Here is a 14,829-nt window from a genome sequence, read left to right as displayed (position 1 = left end):
CAAATGTGAGAGTTCTCTGTCATGGTGTGGGGGAGGTCATTAGATGTCCCCCTCCCCAGGTATCTGCCCTAGAGCAGCATCAATACCCCACAGCAGAGCCCTGGGTTGATGCCCCCCCGCCCCGAAGACCCACACAGGGCCGGAGACGCGGGCCCAGGGCCAGGGCAGGCACTTTATTGGTGGCTGCGGTGGGAGTCAGTGCTGCTGGGGTGGAGGCGGCGCCGGAGGCTGGGCCCCCCCGTCCTGGGCCAGCTGGGCCTGCAGGGAGCTGAGCCGGGCGTGGAGGGGGTCCAGGCCGGGGGCCTTCTCCCTGCAGGGGGCAGAAGGAGACAGCGTTTGACAAGGGGCCGCCCCCGCGTAGGACGGAAGCTCCCTCCCGGATCAGGTAAACTGAGTCAAAGTGGAGGACTGAAGGGTCGGTTAGCAGAAGAGTCACGCAGGGAACAAACCGGCAGAGGAAACACAAGGTGGAGAAATGCAAAGTGATGTCCCCTGGAAAACAGAATCCCGCCCAGCCGTGCAAAACCCTGGGGGCTGCATGAGCTGCTCCCGCTCAAGGCGCAGCAGGGCCAAAAAAGCCAACCGAGCGCAGGGGTGGAGAATCTGACTCGGGCAGTATTATTCACCCCGTCACCGCACACAAGAAACCAGGGGCCCCCCCAGTGCAAGTGCCCGGTGGCAGGTTTAAAACAAACAGGTGGAGAGGTATTTCTTCGCCCAACGCGTCCCTATTAACCTAGGGAACTCCCTGCCAGGGGATGTTGAGGCCAAAACGATAACTGGGTTCAGGAAAGAATGAGAGCGCGAGGGTGGGTCTGTCAATGGCTATTAGCCAGGATGGGCAGGGATGCAGCCCCATGCTCTGGGGTCCCCAAACCTTGGGAGCTGGGACCGGCCGCCGGGACTAATTGCGTTGGGGCCTGTCGGCAAACAGGACGCTGAGCAAGATGGATCATTGGTCTGATCTGGCTTTCCTCACCCTCTGGCTTTTCCTCCCTCAGCTGCTGGTACCTGGCTTTCTTCTCCCCTGCCCCCCAACTCTATCAGTACCCCTCAGTCCTGACCCACAGCCCCCTGCACTCCCAGCCCTGGGGTCACCCCATACATACAGAGGTGAGAGTGGCAGAGTGACCCCGGTTGCTCCATGTCCCGGGGAGCTCCTGTGGCCCTAGATTCCAGTGTCGGGTCGTTCCACTGGCCCTCCTGCCCCGGGGGGGGGGGGAGAGGGGGCTGTGCGTTACTCACTGGGGGCTGAGCCGGACCCGCTCCACATAGGTCTTGGCTCTCAGGGCTTCGTCCTGTGCCAGGCGCATGTTGGAGCTCAGGGTCTCCGCTCGTGCATGTGTGTCCAAGGCGGCCTGCTCCAGCTCCTGCCCCGGGGGTGTGGGGGAAAGAGACCTCGTTATGCTGGGGAGAATGGAGGCCATGGGGGGAGCAGCGTGGGGGCATTGGGAGGCCCCCAGTGTGGGACAGAGGAACTGGGTGGAGCAGGGGGGGCCTGGCTGGAGGTCCCAGCCTGTGAAGGGTCTTGCAGCAGGGCCCCCCTCTCCTGTCATGGACTACTTAAGGGGGGGCTTGGGGCCGTGAGAGACACCCTGGAGCCCCACATCCTCCTACCCCCAGCCCCATACCAGGATCTTCTTCTGCAGGCGCTGGCAGGCGGGGCAGGGAGCCGGGGGGAGCCCGCACTGCCTCAGTTCCTCCAGCAGGGGCGTCACCGCGTGCTCCACCATCTGCCCCAGGCTCTGGGCACTGATGCAGCCCTGGCTGGGGGACAGGGGGGAGAAAGGTCACAGAAAGGGCACGGCGGTGCCCCTCACACCCACCCCAGAGCCCCCCGCCAGCCCGGCCCGGCCGGTGCCCCTCGCTCCCGCCCCGCAGCCCCCCGCCAGCCTGACCCGGCTGGTGCCCCTCGCTCCCACCCCGCAGCCCCCCGCCAGCCCGACCCGGCCGGTGCCCATCGCTCCCGCCCCGCAGCCCCCCGCCAGCCCGGTGCCCATCGCTCCCGCCCCGCAGCCCCCCGCCAGCCCCGCCCTGCCGGTGCCCCTCGCTCCCACCCCGCAGCCCCCCGCCAGCCCGGCCCGGCCGGTGCCCATCGCTCCCGCCCCGCAGCCCCCCGCCAGCCCGGTGCCCATCGCTCCCGCCCCGCAGCCCCCCGCCAGCCCCGCCCTGCCGGTGCCCCTCGCACCCGCCCCGCAGCCCCCCGCCAGCCCGGCCCGGCCGGTGCCCCTCGCACCCGCCCCGGAGCCTCCCGCCAGCCCGGCCCGGCCGGTGCCCCTCGCACCCGCCCCGCAGCCCCCCGCCAGCCCGGCCCGGCCGGTGCCCATCGCTCCCGCCCCGCAGCCCCCTGCCAGCCCCGCCCTGCCGGTGCCCCTCGCACCCGCCCCGCAGCCCCCCGCCAGCCCGGCCCGGCCGGTGCCCCTCGCACCCGCCCCGCAGGCCCCCACTCCATTCCCCAGCTGCTGGTACCTGGCGGGGGGCCGGTCGGGCAGCTCCAGGGCCCTGAGGCTCCCCAGCTGACGGGCCACGTCCTCCAGCAGCGGCTTGACCTGCCGCAGCCCCTCGAGGTCGGCGCGGAGCTGGCTCAGGGCCTGGGCCGTGCAGTTCGCCCTGCCGGGAGGGGGATTGCCTGGGTCTGCCGCCAGCCTGAGCCCGCTGCGGCCAGGGGGCGAGGGGAAGGGGAGGGTATGGAGCCGAGGGAGGTGCCCTGGGGTGTGGGAGGGGGCAAGGGGGGGTGCCCTGGGGGCAAGGAGGAGGGGGGGCAACGCCCTGGGCGGGGGACCTACGTACGTGTTGAAGGCTTCGTCCAGCCGCCCCTGGAGCTCCTGGTGCCCCCGTTGCCACTGCACCCCAAGCCGCTCGATGGTCCGCAGCACGGCCCCCTGCCTGGGGAGAGGAGTCGGGGGGCTGGGCTGGCAGGGATCCCCCACAGCCGCCCGCCAGCCCCCTGCCTGGGGAGAGGGGTCGGGGGGCTGGGCTGGCAGGGATCCCCCACAGCCGCCCGCCAGCCCCCTGCCTGGGGAGAGGGGTCGGGGGGCTGGGCTGGCAGGGCCCCCCCCATAGCCGCCCACCAGCCCCCTGCCTGGGGAGAGGAGTCGGGGGGCTGGGCTGGCAGGGATCCCCCACAGCCGCCCGCCAGCCCCCTGCCTGGGGAGAGGGGTCAGGGGGCTGGGCTGGCAGGGCCCCCCCCATAGCCGCCCACCAGCCCCCTGCCTGGGAGAGGAATATAAGGAGGCCCCCAGCCCACAATCTGGTCCCCTCCCCCAATTCCCCACCACCCCCCACCCTACATGACCCTGGCCTGACTCACCAGCCCCTCCCCCCCCCATATCTGCCCCTCCCCCCCCCATATCTGCCCCTCCCCTCACCTGGATTCCTCCAGCGCAGAGCCCGGCTCCCTGCCCTGCACCCCCTGCGGGCTGCCGACGGGGTCTGTGGGGCTGCCCCCTGCCGGGTCCCGGCTGTGCTTGGAGATCTCCGTGGCCGCACGCTGCTCCGGTTCCTGCCCGCCGAGCTCCCCGCCCTGCGCCTGCTGCTGCAGCGTCCGCAGCTTCTCCTGGGGGCAGGGCTGTGAACTTCCCCGCAGCAGTGCCCCAGCTGGGGACCCCAGAGCTGCGAGCTTCCCCCAGCAGTACCCGAGCCGGGGACCTGGCCCTGTGAGCTTCCCACAATCATGCACCCTCCAGGGACCCTGGTGCTGCAAGCTTCCCCGCAGCAGTACCCGAGCTGGGGACCCTGGTGCTGTGAACTTCCCCCCAGCAGTGTCCCTAGCCGGGGACCCCGGCGCTGCAAACTTCCCCCGAGCAGTGCCCCAGCCAGGGAACTGCAAGCTTCCCCCCCAGCAGTGCCACAGCCGGGGATCCCGGCGCTGCAAGCTTCCCCCCAGCAGTGCCCCAGCCCACTGTGAGCTTCCCCCCAGCAGTGCCCACTCCCCCATGCTCTCACCTCCAGCAGGACGGAGCTTTTCTTGAGCGCGTTGGTCTTGATCTCAGCGTCTTCCACCGACTGGCTGACCTTGCGGCAGCTCTCCTGCATTGCAAAGTGGGAAGGGGGTTAGCACCCTGGGGAGCTGGGTACCCCCTCCCCGACGTGGGGCCGCTCTCACCTGGAGCTGGGTGCAGTACTCCTCCAGGTCCTCGGCCTCCCTCCGCCGGCGCTCCAGGTTGTCACACAGCATCGAGCATTCGCTCTGGCGGGGTGGGGGGCAGAGTGGGGGGTGAGCGGGGGGAGGTGTCATGGCGGGGGGGGGAGGGTCCATTACCCCCCTGTAATTACCCTGAGGGGGTCCATTACTCCCCTCTGACTTGGGGAGGGGGCACAACCTGGGCCTGGAATAAGGGGCCCCGGGGGGGAGGGCAGAGACGGCAAGGGTGGGGACCCCGGGGGGGTGGACAGATCCGGGGCGGAGGGGCACAGACCTGGAGGCTCTGCACCCGCCTGTTGACCCGGGACGCCCGCTCCTTGAGGCTGGTGACGGAGTCCTTGGCGCGCACCAGACCGCTGTTCACCATGTCCTGCAGGGGGAGACGGTGAGGAGGGGAGTGGGGGGGGGGGAGACCTGGCACAGACCCCCCCCCAGCCTGGGACCCCAGGCACAGCATTCCCCCCCTCCCACTGACCTGGGACCCAAGGAGCAAATTCTGCCATCCCCTGTATAGGGCAGGGTCGGGGAGGGAGGGTGTCCTGCCAGGGTAGGTCCCTATGGGGGTGGGAGGGTTCCCAGGTAGGAGGGGGATCCATGTAGAGTTCAGTGTTAATCAGAAGGGGGTGGAAGGGCCTGAGGGGAGGGGTTTCCTGATGGGGGAGGTCTTGGGGGGCTCTTTGCACATGGGGGGGGTCAGTGTCCCCAGGCAGGGTCGGGGGGGTCTCACCAATGGGGTGGGGGGGTTGGTGCCCCAGGAAGGGTCCCTGTGAAGTGGGGATGGGGGTCTCACCAGCGGGGTGGGGAGTTGGGGTCCCCAAGTGGGTCCCTGGGGGGTGGGGGTCTCACCAGCGGGGTGCAGGGGGGTGTCTTTGCACATGGGGGGGTCAGTGACCCCAGGCAGGGTCGGGGGTCTCACCAACAGGGTGGGGGGGTTGGTGCCCCAGGAAGGGTCCCCGTGAAGTGGGGATGGGGGTCTCACCAGTGGGGTAGGGGGTCGGTATCCCCAGGTGGGTCCCTGGGGGTGGGGGTCTCAGCAGCGGGGTGCAGGGGGGTGTCTTTGCACATGGGGGGGTCAGTGTCCCCAGGCAGGGTCGGGGGGGGGTCTCACCAACGGGGTGGAGAGTTGGGGTCCCCAGGCGGGTCCCTGGGGGGTGGGGGTCTCACCAGCGGGGTGCAGGGGGGTCGGTGTCCCCAGGCGGGTCCCTGGGGGGTGGGGGTCTCACCAGTGGGGTAGGGGGTCGGTATCCCCAGGCGGGTCCCTGGGGGGTGGGGGTCTCACCAGTGGGGTAGGGGGTCGGTATCCCCAGGAGGGTCCCTGGGGGGTGGGGGTCTCACCAGCGGGGTGCAGGGGGGTCGGTGTCCCCAGGCGGGTCCCTGGGGGGTGGGGGTCTCACCAGCGGGGTGCAGGGGGGTCGGTATCCCCAGGAGGGTCCCTGGGGGGTGGGGGTCTCACCAGCGGGGTGCAGGGGGGGTCATTGTCCCCAGGTGGGTCCCCGGCGGGGTGGGGAGGGGTCTCACCAGCGGGGTGGAGGGGTCGGTGTCGTCCTCAGACCAGGCGGGGTCCCTGGAGGGCAGGGGGGAGCTGAGGGGGGCGGCCCCCCGCCCGGCCCCGTCGTCCGTGGACTCGGAGTCGTCGCCCGTCAGGTTCAGCAGCGAGACGTTGGTGCAGGCTGAGGAGCGCTTTAAGTTCAGGCGGCCGGGGGGGGCCTCGCTGGCCGGGGGGGGCTCCACCCTGCGGGGTGGGGGGCAGAGGTCAGCCACACAGGCCCCCGAGCCCCCTTCCGCCCCCCCCAGCCAGTGCCACCCCCCCCCCGGCCCCAGCCCCCCCCAGGCCTGACCCATGGAAGGACACGGCTTTCTTCTTCCTGGGGAAGGCCTTGGGGCTGGCTTTGCCCAGCAGGTCCCGGGTGCTCTGGCCTCGGGTCTCCGCCCCAGAGGGGGGGTCTCCAGCTTCGTTGATTTCCTTCGACTGCCAGATGGTTTTCACGACCACGTTGGCCATGGTCCGAACCGGGCCGGGCCCCCGGGGGCTCCAGCGGCGAGGGCCGGGCCCTCGTGCCAGGGGCAGGCTGCTGGTGCCAGGGGGGTTCACTCAAGCCAGGGGCTGGAGCTCGGTACCGGCCCCTCGTGCGAAGGGCTCTCGCCGCGACTCCTCCCGGCTGCTCCCTGTGACCTCACAAGTGCCGCGTGACATCGGCCCCCGCCCCCGCCAGCAGAGCTCTATGAGGTCACCAGGGGAAGGGGATGGTGTGTGTGTCATAGCACCCGTACCGCTGCGTGGGAAGAGCTGCTTCCTGGCGGCCCGAAGCAGGGGGAGGGGTGGGGGATGGTTGCTTCCCAAGGGCCTGATCCCACTGTCAGTAGCGGTGGGGCCGAGGTCAGAGTGGAAATAGAACCCAGGAGTCCTGGCTCCCAGCACCCCCTGTGCTAACCGCTAGACCCCACTCCCCTCCCAGAGCCAGGGAGAGAACCCAGGAGTCCGGTGTGTCTGCACTTGCAGGCTGGGCTTGCAGTTAGGGCTCCTGACTGGGCCTGGGCTGATCTGAGTTTGAGTCCCTGCTAGCTGGGCCTGTTTCCCTGTTTACGGAATGCAGCATTGTGCAGCTGGGGGAGGCCAGGGAGGGGGCATGTGGGGCACTAGCTTTGGAATAGCATTTGGGAGGCCCGGAGCCAGACACCCTCCTTCCCCACATGGTGTCACTCTTTCTCCAGGGTCAGGCCCATGGCTTCACCCACCCCTCAGGCTGGACCTCTGGGCCTGCAGACCCCTGGCTGCCCCCCGTGAGCTCCACCCAGCGAGTCCCACTGAGCCAGACCCCAAGGAAGCCTGGCACCATCGTGGGGAGCAACATGCCCTGCCACCAGCTGGCACCCGGGTGGGTTTAATCAGCCGACTGGACCCAGTGCAGGAAAGCCTTGGTCAGGCCAGAGAACAGACAGAATTGGCTGTGACGAAGCAGGACTGTTCTTAATGTTTCCTCTGAATAGTGTGGGGGTGCCTCAGTTTCCCCTATGCAGTTCTTAAGTATCTAGGGGGTGGGATAAGGGTGTATGATCATTGCAGAGCCCTAGAGGGCAGGTGTATGCAGGGGTCTGGACACAGAGAATGGCCGACACCCTGTTTCCTGACAACTGGTGGGAGCGGTGGGATGTACTGCACCCCGTGGATGGCGCTTCCTGCAGTAAGTGACTGGGGAGCAGTAAAACGAAGGGGGATTGACGAGGACCAGGAGTGCTGAAGACTCAGAGAGGAGTGGTTTCGGGGGGCGGTTAACCCCTGGGTGTGTGTGACCAGAGAGAAGGACTTTTGCAGGAACAGGGTCCCCCGGGGGATTGCAGCGAGCGGTCCCAGGGGCGGAGGAGCCTGCAGCTCGACCCTGGCAAAGAGGTGGTGACCTCGAGAAGGGCTGGCATACGAGGGGTTCTCCCTGGAGACCGTGGGGAGCTGAGAGCACACAGGCCTGTGAGTCCACAGCAACTTGGGAAGAGCGGAGTGATGGCCTGTCACTGTCTCCTTAGGAAGGACATTGTAACCCTGTGCAGAAAGAGAGGGTTGAGCATTGGAAAGTTCACCAAAGCACAGTTAATCGTGCAGCTGGAGGAGGATGACCGCTCTAAGGGACAGATACCTGACCCCAAACGGGGCTATAGCAGGATCTGGGAGCAGCTGGAGTAGTAGCCAGGCATCCCCAAGACTCCTGTCCCCGACCAGACGAGGGTCTTCACGATCGGGTTCCCCATCGGGGATCGGAGACGGACGGGTCTGGAGCTGAGTCCGAGAGAGCAAGAGGACTGTGAGAGACAGCGAGAGCCCGAGAAAGAGCTGCAGAAGCAGCAGCAGCATGAACTGGTGGTGGGGGAGCGGAGAGGCCTAGGGGACCCCCCAGGGGTGAGTGGGGATAGACCCCGGGGGGCCAGTTCCGCAGGGAACCTCGAGACTAAATTGCTGCCCCTGGTTAAGGACGGGGGGGAAGTGGATGCTACCCCACTGCCTTTGAGCAGGCTGGAGATTTGAACCAGGGGGACCCTGTGGAAAAGCCCCGGTGTCTAGCTCCCTTGCTGAGTCCCAAGGCCACAGACTCCGTCAGCCAGATGGGTGGGGAGGTGGACAGGCTCCCACTCCTGACCCCAACCTATATGTCTGTGTGGAGTCTCCTGGGGCCAGGCCCCTCGGACCCCCAGTGGGAGCGGAAGGTGATGGTCAATGGAGAGACATTCCTGGGGTGGTGAGATCCTGGGACAGAGAGAACGGTTGTCAGGCCCCGGGTGGTGTAGCCTCAGAGGCTGAGAGGCTGGATGAGCTGGGTGAGGGTCCCAGGTATGAAGCCCCTTGCCCTGCCTGGCAGGAGGCTGGGGGCAGCGATTTGGCAAGCAGAGGGTGGCACCTTCCAGCCCAGCGACTGCACCAGGGCCACGGGGACGAGAAAAGGGGAAGAAAAATTAGGAGACCAGAACGGCAGGGAGGGATGGGCCCCACTAATCCCGAATAGGTGGGGCCAGAACCCAGGCCTCTGGGCTCCCACCCACCCCCCTAACCAATAGCCCCCTCCCCTGCCAGAGAACCCAGGAGTCCGGGCTCCCAGACACCCCACTAACCAATAGCCCCCCTCCCCTGCCAGAGAACCCAGGAGTCCGGGCTCCCAGACACCCCTCTAATCAATAGCCCCCCTCCCCTGCCAGAGAACCCAGGAGTCTGGGCTCCCAGCCACTCCCCTAAATAATAGCCCTATGCAGACCCAGGAGGGGTGGGGCTGGCTGGTCATTGGGGTTCTCCAGGATATCAGCTGTGAGACCCTGTTGGGGAGTGACTGTCTCTCTTTGGGACAGGATCCAGGCCCTGCTCCTGTTTGAATTTCAACCCAGGGAACCAACCGGCTGAGAGGGAAATGGTCAGTGAAAATGCAGATGACCTGGCTGGCAGCAGGGAGGAGCTGCTAGGCTCAGGATACCTGCCTGCCTGTAACCAGACCCCTGGGGCTGGGTGGGACAGAGAGATGCTCCCCGCCCCCCTTGCACACCGGAGCGGGGGCTCACGCTGGCTCTGATGCAGTGAGAAAAGCAGCGAGCTCGCTGCCTACCCCACTGGCACAGCAAGGGCAGCGCTGAGCACAGTGGGAGCTGAGACCCCAGCTGAGTGGGGGGAGACACAGGCAGGACAGGGGATCTGTGGGGAGTGGCAAGGTGCTTGGTAAGGAAAGTCTGGATGAGCCTAGGCAGCCTTGTGAGCTGATGGCTGTGTCTAGTCAGCAGGGTGGGAAGGCGAGGAGAGTGGAAGATGAGTGTCCCTGGACCTTACCTGTTAGCTGGGTGGAGAATTGGGACAGTGAAGGAAACATGCCTGTGTCTGTCAGGGGTGTTGACTTGCCTATGGAGGGAGCTACCCTGGTCTCCAAGCAGTTGTCTGTGACCATCCCTGTGTGCTGGGACAGGGGAATGAGATCACAAGCTGGGTGTCTGGGAAAGGAGAATGTGTGTCCGGCTCTTCTTTGTCTGTGGAGCAGACAGAAGGGGCCTTGCAGCCTGTGATGGTTGAGGGTCGTGCAGTTGTCTCAGAGCTGGTTCTGGATTCAGCTGAAGCCCAGGAAGGGAAGGGTCCTAAGTTTGTGTCTGCTCGGGAGAATGGCCCTGTAACTAGGTCGCATCCAGTTAGCGTCTGTGTAAATCCCAGAGACCAGACAATCCTGGTGCTTGTATTTTGCCTGTTGCTCCTGTGTTGTTGGGAAAGGGTGTCACAACTCTGTCTGATCAGGGTGAGGTCCTAGCCAGGGCCCAAGGAGAGCATGAAGGGGATGTGATTGTGTTACCTACTGAGGGTGTGGAAACCTGTAGCAAGAAGGAAAAGATTCCTGAACTTGTGTGTGGCAAAGGGAAGGAGAAGGCTTCTGACCTTTTATCTAGGAAGTCTGTCAGTTTGCCTGAAAGGGGATTGTGGAGGAATCCGCCGGATGGGCCAGAGGTGATTCTGGATGTAAGGGAGACCCAGAAAGAGTCTGTTGTTGCTCAGGAAAATGTTCCTCTAGAGCAAGCCCTCGGTGAAGAGGGTAAGAGCAGAATTTCTGGGAGGGGTGAATTGTTGCATAGAAAAGCCCTAGGGAAAGGAATCCTCATGGAGTCTTTGCAAGCAGTTTGCTGCAACTGAAGGGTATGAAAGTGATTTAATCAAGACAGTTTCAGTTCCTAACAGCCAGAAATTTTCTGTTGTGAATGGATCCACTGACTTTCCTGTTGAAAGATCCAGTGTGGATCCAGAAAAGATCCAGAAAGATCCAGTTTCCCCTAGGCAGTTCTTAAGTATCTAGGTGGTGGGATAAGGGTGTATGATCGCTGCAGAGCCCTAGAGGGTAGGTGTGTGCAGGGGTCTAGACACAGAGAATGGCCGACACCCTGTTTCCTGGCAATGGATGGCCTGGCCCTTCCCCCTGCAAGATGAGAGCTAAAGGGCTGGAGAACAAAGGAATCAGATGACCTCCTGGCCCAGGAAAGGGACAAAGCCCAGAGAAGGGGGAGTCAGTTGGGGGCTGGCTGGGGACATGGAGTGAAGTGCAGACGTGGTTGTCTGGCTCATTGCCCCCCAAAATGGACCCAGCTGAGGGGTCCTGTTCTCTGCACCTACAAGCTCTGGTTTAGACCATGTTCCTGTCATCTAATAAATCTTTTGTGTTACTGGCTGGCTGAGAGTCACGTCTGACTGCGGAGTTGGGGGGCAGGACTGTCTGGCTTCCCCAGACCCTGCCTGGGTGGACTCGCTGTGGGAAGCGCACATAGGGTCAGGGGAGGTTGGAGGCTCCAAGGTCAGCCCCAGGAAGGTGGAGCCGGGGGACCTGTGTGTCCTGCAGACAGGCTGCTCACAGAAAGGAGACTTCCCCAGAGTCCTGACTGGCTTCATAGGGAGCAGCTCCAGAGCATCGCCCAGGGACTCCGTGACATCGGCCCAGAGCCCCACGTCCCGGCCCAGGTCAGGTGCTAGCCCCTCACTGCCCCTTGGCCTGGGTGCCCCAGCTCGGCAAACCGGGCCAGCCGGGTGAGGGGTGCCAGGTATCACAGTCCCGGCGACGGGTTTTCTCACTGACACTGGGCCCAAGCCCAAACCCCAGCCAGCCAGGAGCTGTCCACCACCGAGCCTCTGGGCCTCTGTGCAGAGCCACTGACCCGGCCTACCCCCAGGTAACCCGGCAGCACACGGGGGGAAACAGAGGCACATGCAGGCTTCCTGGAAGAGATTTAACCAACACCCACTTGGGCACGTGAGGGAATGGCTGCCCCGGGGGGGGGGGGAGGGAGGGGGAGGACTGGCGGGACCCCAGGGGCAGCGATTTGGCAACCAGAGGGTGGCACATTCCGGCCCAGCGGCCGCACCAGGGCCATGGGGACGAGAAAAGGGGAAGCAAAATTAGGAGACCAGAATGGCGGGGAGGGATGGGTCCCACTAACCCCAAATAGGTGGGGCCAGAACCCAGGCGTCCGGGTTCCCACCCACCCCCCCAACCAATAGCCCCCTCCCCTGCCAGAGAACCCAGGAGTCCGGGCTCCCAGACACCCCCCTAACCTATAGCCCCCCTCCCAGAGAACCCAGGAGTCCGGGCTCCCAGACACCCCCCTAACCAATAGCCCCCTCCCCTGCCAGAGAACCCAGGAGTCCGGGCTCCCAGACACCCCACTAACCAATAGCCCCCCTCCCCTGCCAGAGAACCCAGGAGTCCGGGCTCCCAGACACCCCTCTAATCAATAGCCCCCCTCCCCTGCCAGAGAACCCAGGAGTCTGGGCTCCCAGCCACTCCCCTAAATAATAGCCCTATGCAGACCCAGGAGGGGTGGGGCTGGCTGGTCATTGGGGTTCTCCAGGATATCAGCTGTGAGACCCTGTTGGGGAGTGACTGTCTCTCTTTGGGACAGGATCCAGGCCCTGCTCCTGTTTGAATTTCAACCCAGGGAACCAACCGGCTGAGAGGGAAATGGTCAGTGAAAATGCAGATGACCTGGCTGGCAGCAGGGAGGAGCTGCTAGGCTCAGGATACCTGCCTGCCTGTAACCAGACCCCTGGGGCTGGGTGGGACAGAGAGATGCTCCCCGCCCCCCTTGCACACCGGCGCGGGGGCTCACGCTGGCTCTGATGCAGTGAGAAAAGCAGCGAGCTCGCTGCCTACCCCACTGGCACAGCAAGGGCAGCGCTGAGCACAGTGGGAGCTGAGACCCCAGCTGAGTGGGGGGAGACACAGGCAGGGCAGGGGATCTGTGGGGAGTGGCAAGGTGCTTGGTAAGGAAAGTCTGGATGAGCCTAGGCAGCCTTGTGAGCTGATGGCTGTGTCTAGTCAGCAGGGTGGGAAGGCGAGGAGAGTGGAAGATGAGTGTCCCTGGACCTTACCTGTTAGCTGGGTGGAGAATTGGGACAGTGAAGGAAACATGCCTGTGTCTGTCAGGGGTGTTGACTTGCCTATGGAGGGAGCTACCCTGGTCTCCAAGCAGTTGTCTGTGACCATCCCTGTGTGCTGGGACAGGGGAATGAGATCACAAGCTGGGTGTCTGGGAAAGGAGAATGTGTGTCCGGCTCTTCTTTGTCTGTGGAGCAGACAGAAGGGGCCTTGCAGCCTGTGATGGTTGAGGGTCGTGCAGTTGTCTCAGAGCTGGTTCTGGATTCAGCTGAAGCCCAGGAAGGGAAGGGTCCTAAGTTTGTGTCTGCTCGGGAGAATGGCCCTGTAACTAGGTCGCATCCAGTTAGCGTCTGTGTAAATCCCAGAGACCAGACAATCCTGGTGCTTGTATTTTGCCTGTTGCTCCTGTGTTGTTGGGAAAGGGTGTCACAACTCTGTCTGATCAGGGTGAGGTCCTAGCCAGGGCCCAAGGAGAGCATGAAGGGGATGTGATTGTGTTACCTACTGAGGGTGTGGAAACCTGTAGCAAGAAGGAAAAGATTCCTGAACTTGTGTGTGGCAAAGGGAAGGAGAAGGCTTCTGACCTTTTATCTAGGAAGTCTGTCAGTTTGCCTGAAAGGGGATTGTGGAGGAATCCGCCGGATGGGCCAGAGGTGATTCTGGATGTAAGGGAGACCCAGAAAGAGTCTGTTGTTGCTCAGGAAAATGTTCCTCTAGAGCAAGCCCTCGGTGAAGAGGGTAAGAGCAGAATTTCTGGGAGGGGTGAATTGTTGCATAGAAAAGCCCTAGGGAAAGGAATCCTCATGGAGTCTTTGCAAGCAGTTTGCTGCAACTGAAGGGTATGAAAGTGATTTAATCAAGACAGTTTCAGTTCCTAACAGCCAGAAATTTTCTGTTGTGAATGGATCCACTGACTTTCCTGTTGAAAGATCCAGTGTGGATCCAGAAAAGATCCAGAAAGATCCAGTTTCCCCTAGGCAGTTCTTAAGTATCTAGGTGGTGGGATAAGGGTGTATGATCGCTGCAGAGCCCTAGAGGGTAGGTGTGTGCAGGGGTCTAGACACAGAGAATGGCCGACACCCTGTTTCCTGGCAATGGATGGCCTGGCCCTTCCCCCTGCAAGATGAGAGCTAAAGGGCTGGAGAACAAAGGAATCAGATGACCTCCTGGCCCAGGAAAGGGACAAAGCCCAGAGAAGGGGGAGTCAGTTGGGGGCTGGCTGGGGACATGGAGTGAAGTGCAGACGTGGTTGTCTGGCTCATTGCCCCCCAAAATGGACCCAGCTGAGGGGTCCTGTTCTCTGCACCTACAAGCTCTGGTTTAGACCATGTTCCTGTCATCTAATAAATCTTTTGTGTTACTGGCTGGCTGAGAGTCACGTCTGACTGCGGAGTTGGGGGGCAGGACTGTCTGGCTTCCCCAGACCCTGCCTGGGTGGACTCGCTGTGGGAAGCGCACATAGGGTCAGGGGAGGTTGGAGGCTCCAAGGTCAGCCCCAGGAAGGTGGAGCCGGGGGACCTGTGTGTCCTGCAGACAGGCTGCTCACAGAAAGGAGACTTCCCCAGAGTCCTGACTGGCTTCATAGGGAGCAGCTCCAGAGCATCGCCCAGGGACTCCGTGACATCGGCCCAGAGCCCCACGTCCCGGCCCAGGTCAGGTGCTAGCCCCTCACTGCCCCTTGGCCTGGGTGCCCCAGCTCGGCAAACCGGGCCAGCCGGGTGAGGGGTGCCAGGTATCACAGTCCCGGCGACGGGTTTTCTCACTGACACTGGGCCCAAGCCCAAACCCCAGCCAGCCAGGAGCTGTCCACCACCGAGCCTCTGGGCCTCTGTGCAGAGCCACTGACCCGGCCTACCCCCAGGTAACCCGGCAGCACACGGGGGAAACAGAGGCACATGCAGGCTTCCTGGAAGAGATTTAACCAACACCCACTTGGGCACGTGAGGGAATGGCTGCCCCGGGGGGGGGGGGGGGGAGGGGGAGGACTGGCGGGACCCCAGGGGCAGCGATTTGGCAACCAGAGGGTGGCACCTTCCGGCCCAGCGGCCGCACCAGGGCCATGGGGACGAGAAAAGGGGAAGCAAAATTAGGAGACCAGAATGGCGGGGAGGGATGGGTCCCACTAACCCCAAATAGGTGGGGCCAGAACCCAGGCGTCCGGGTTCCCACCCACCCCCCCAACCAATAGCCCCCTCCCCTGCCAGAGAACCCAGGAGTCCGGGCTCCCAGACACCCCCCTAACCTATAGCCCCCCTCCCAGAGAACCCAGGAGTCCGGGCTCCCAGACACCCCCCTAACCAATAGCCCCCTCCCCTG

General features: G+C 64.1%; 1 protein-coding gene across 1 annotated transcript; it reads right to left on the bottom strand.

Annotated features, from left to right (window-relative positions):
- Positions 1-195: 195 nt before the first annotated feature.
- On the bottom strand, positions 196-6,146 carry TSKS (testis specific serine kinase substrate). The gene is made up of 11 exons (XM_074937437.1): positions 5,983-6,146; positions 5,663-5,876; positions 4,419-4,514; positions 4,106-4,189; positions 3,946-4,029; positions 3,369-3,556; positions 2,791-2,886; positions 2,470-2,610; positions 1,632-1,767; positions 1,246-1,370; positions 196-310 (listed from the first exon to the last, which is right to left on the bottom strand). The coding sequence occupies exons 1-11, from the start codon at positions 6,144-6,146 to the stop codon at positions 196-198; spliced, it is 1,443 nt and encodes a 480-aa protein (XP_074793538.1).
- Positions 6,147-14,829: the final 8,683 nt, after the last annotated feature.

The sequence above is a fragment of the Natator depressus genome, chromosome 23 (genome assembly GCF_965152275.1).
Source record: "Natator depressus isolate rNatDep1 chromosome 23, rNatDep2.hap1, whole genome shotgun sequence".
Lineage (NCBI taxonomy): Eukaryota > Metazoa > Chordata > Testudines > Cheloniidae > Natator > Natator depressus.
This window is presented reverse-complemented; position numbering and strand designations above follow the sequence as displayed.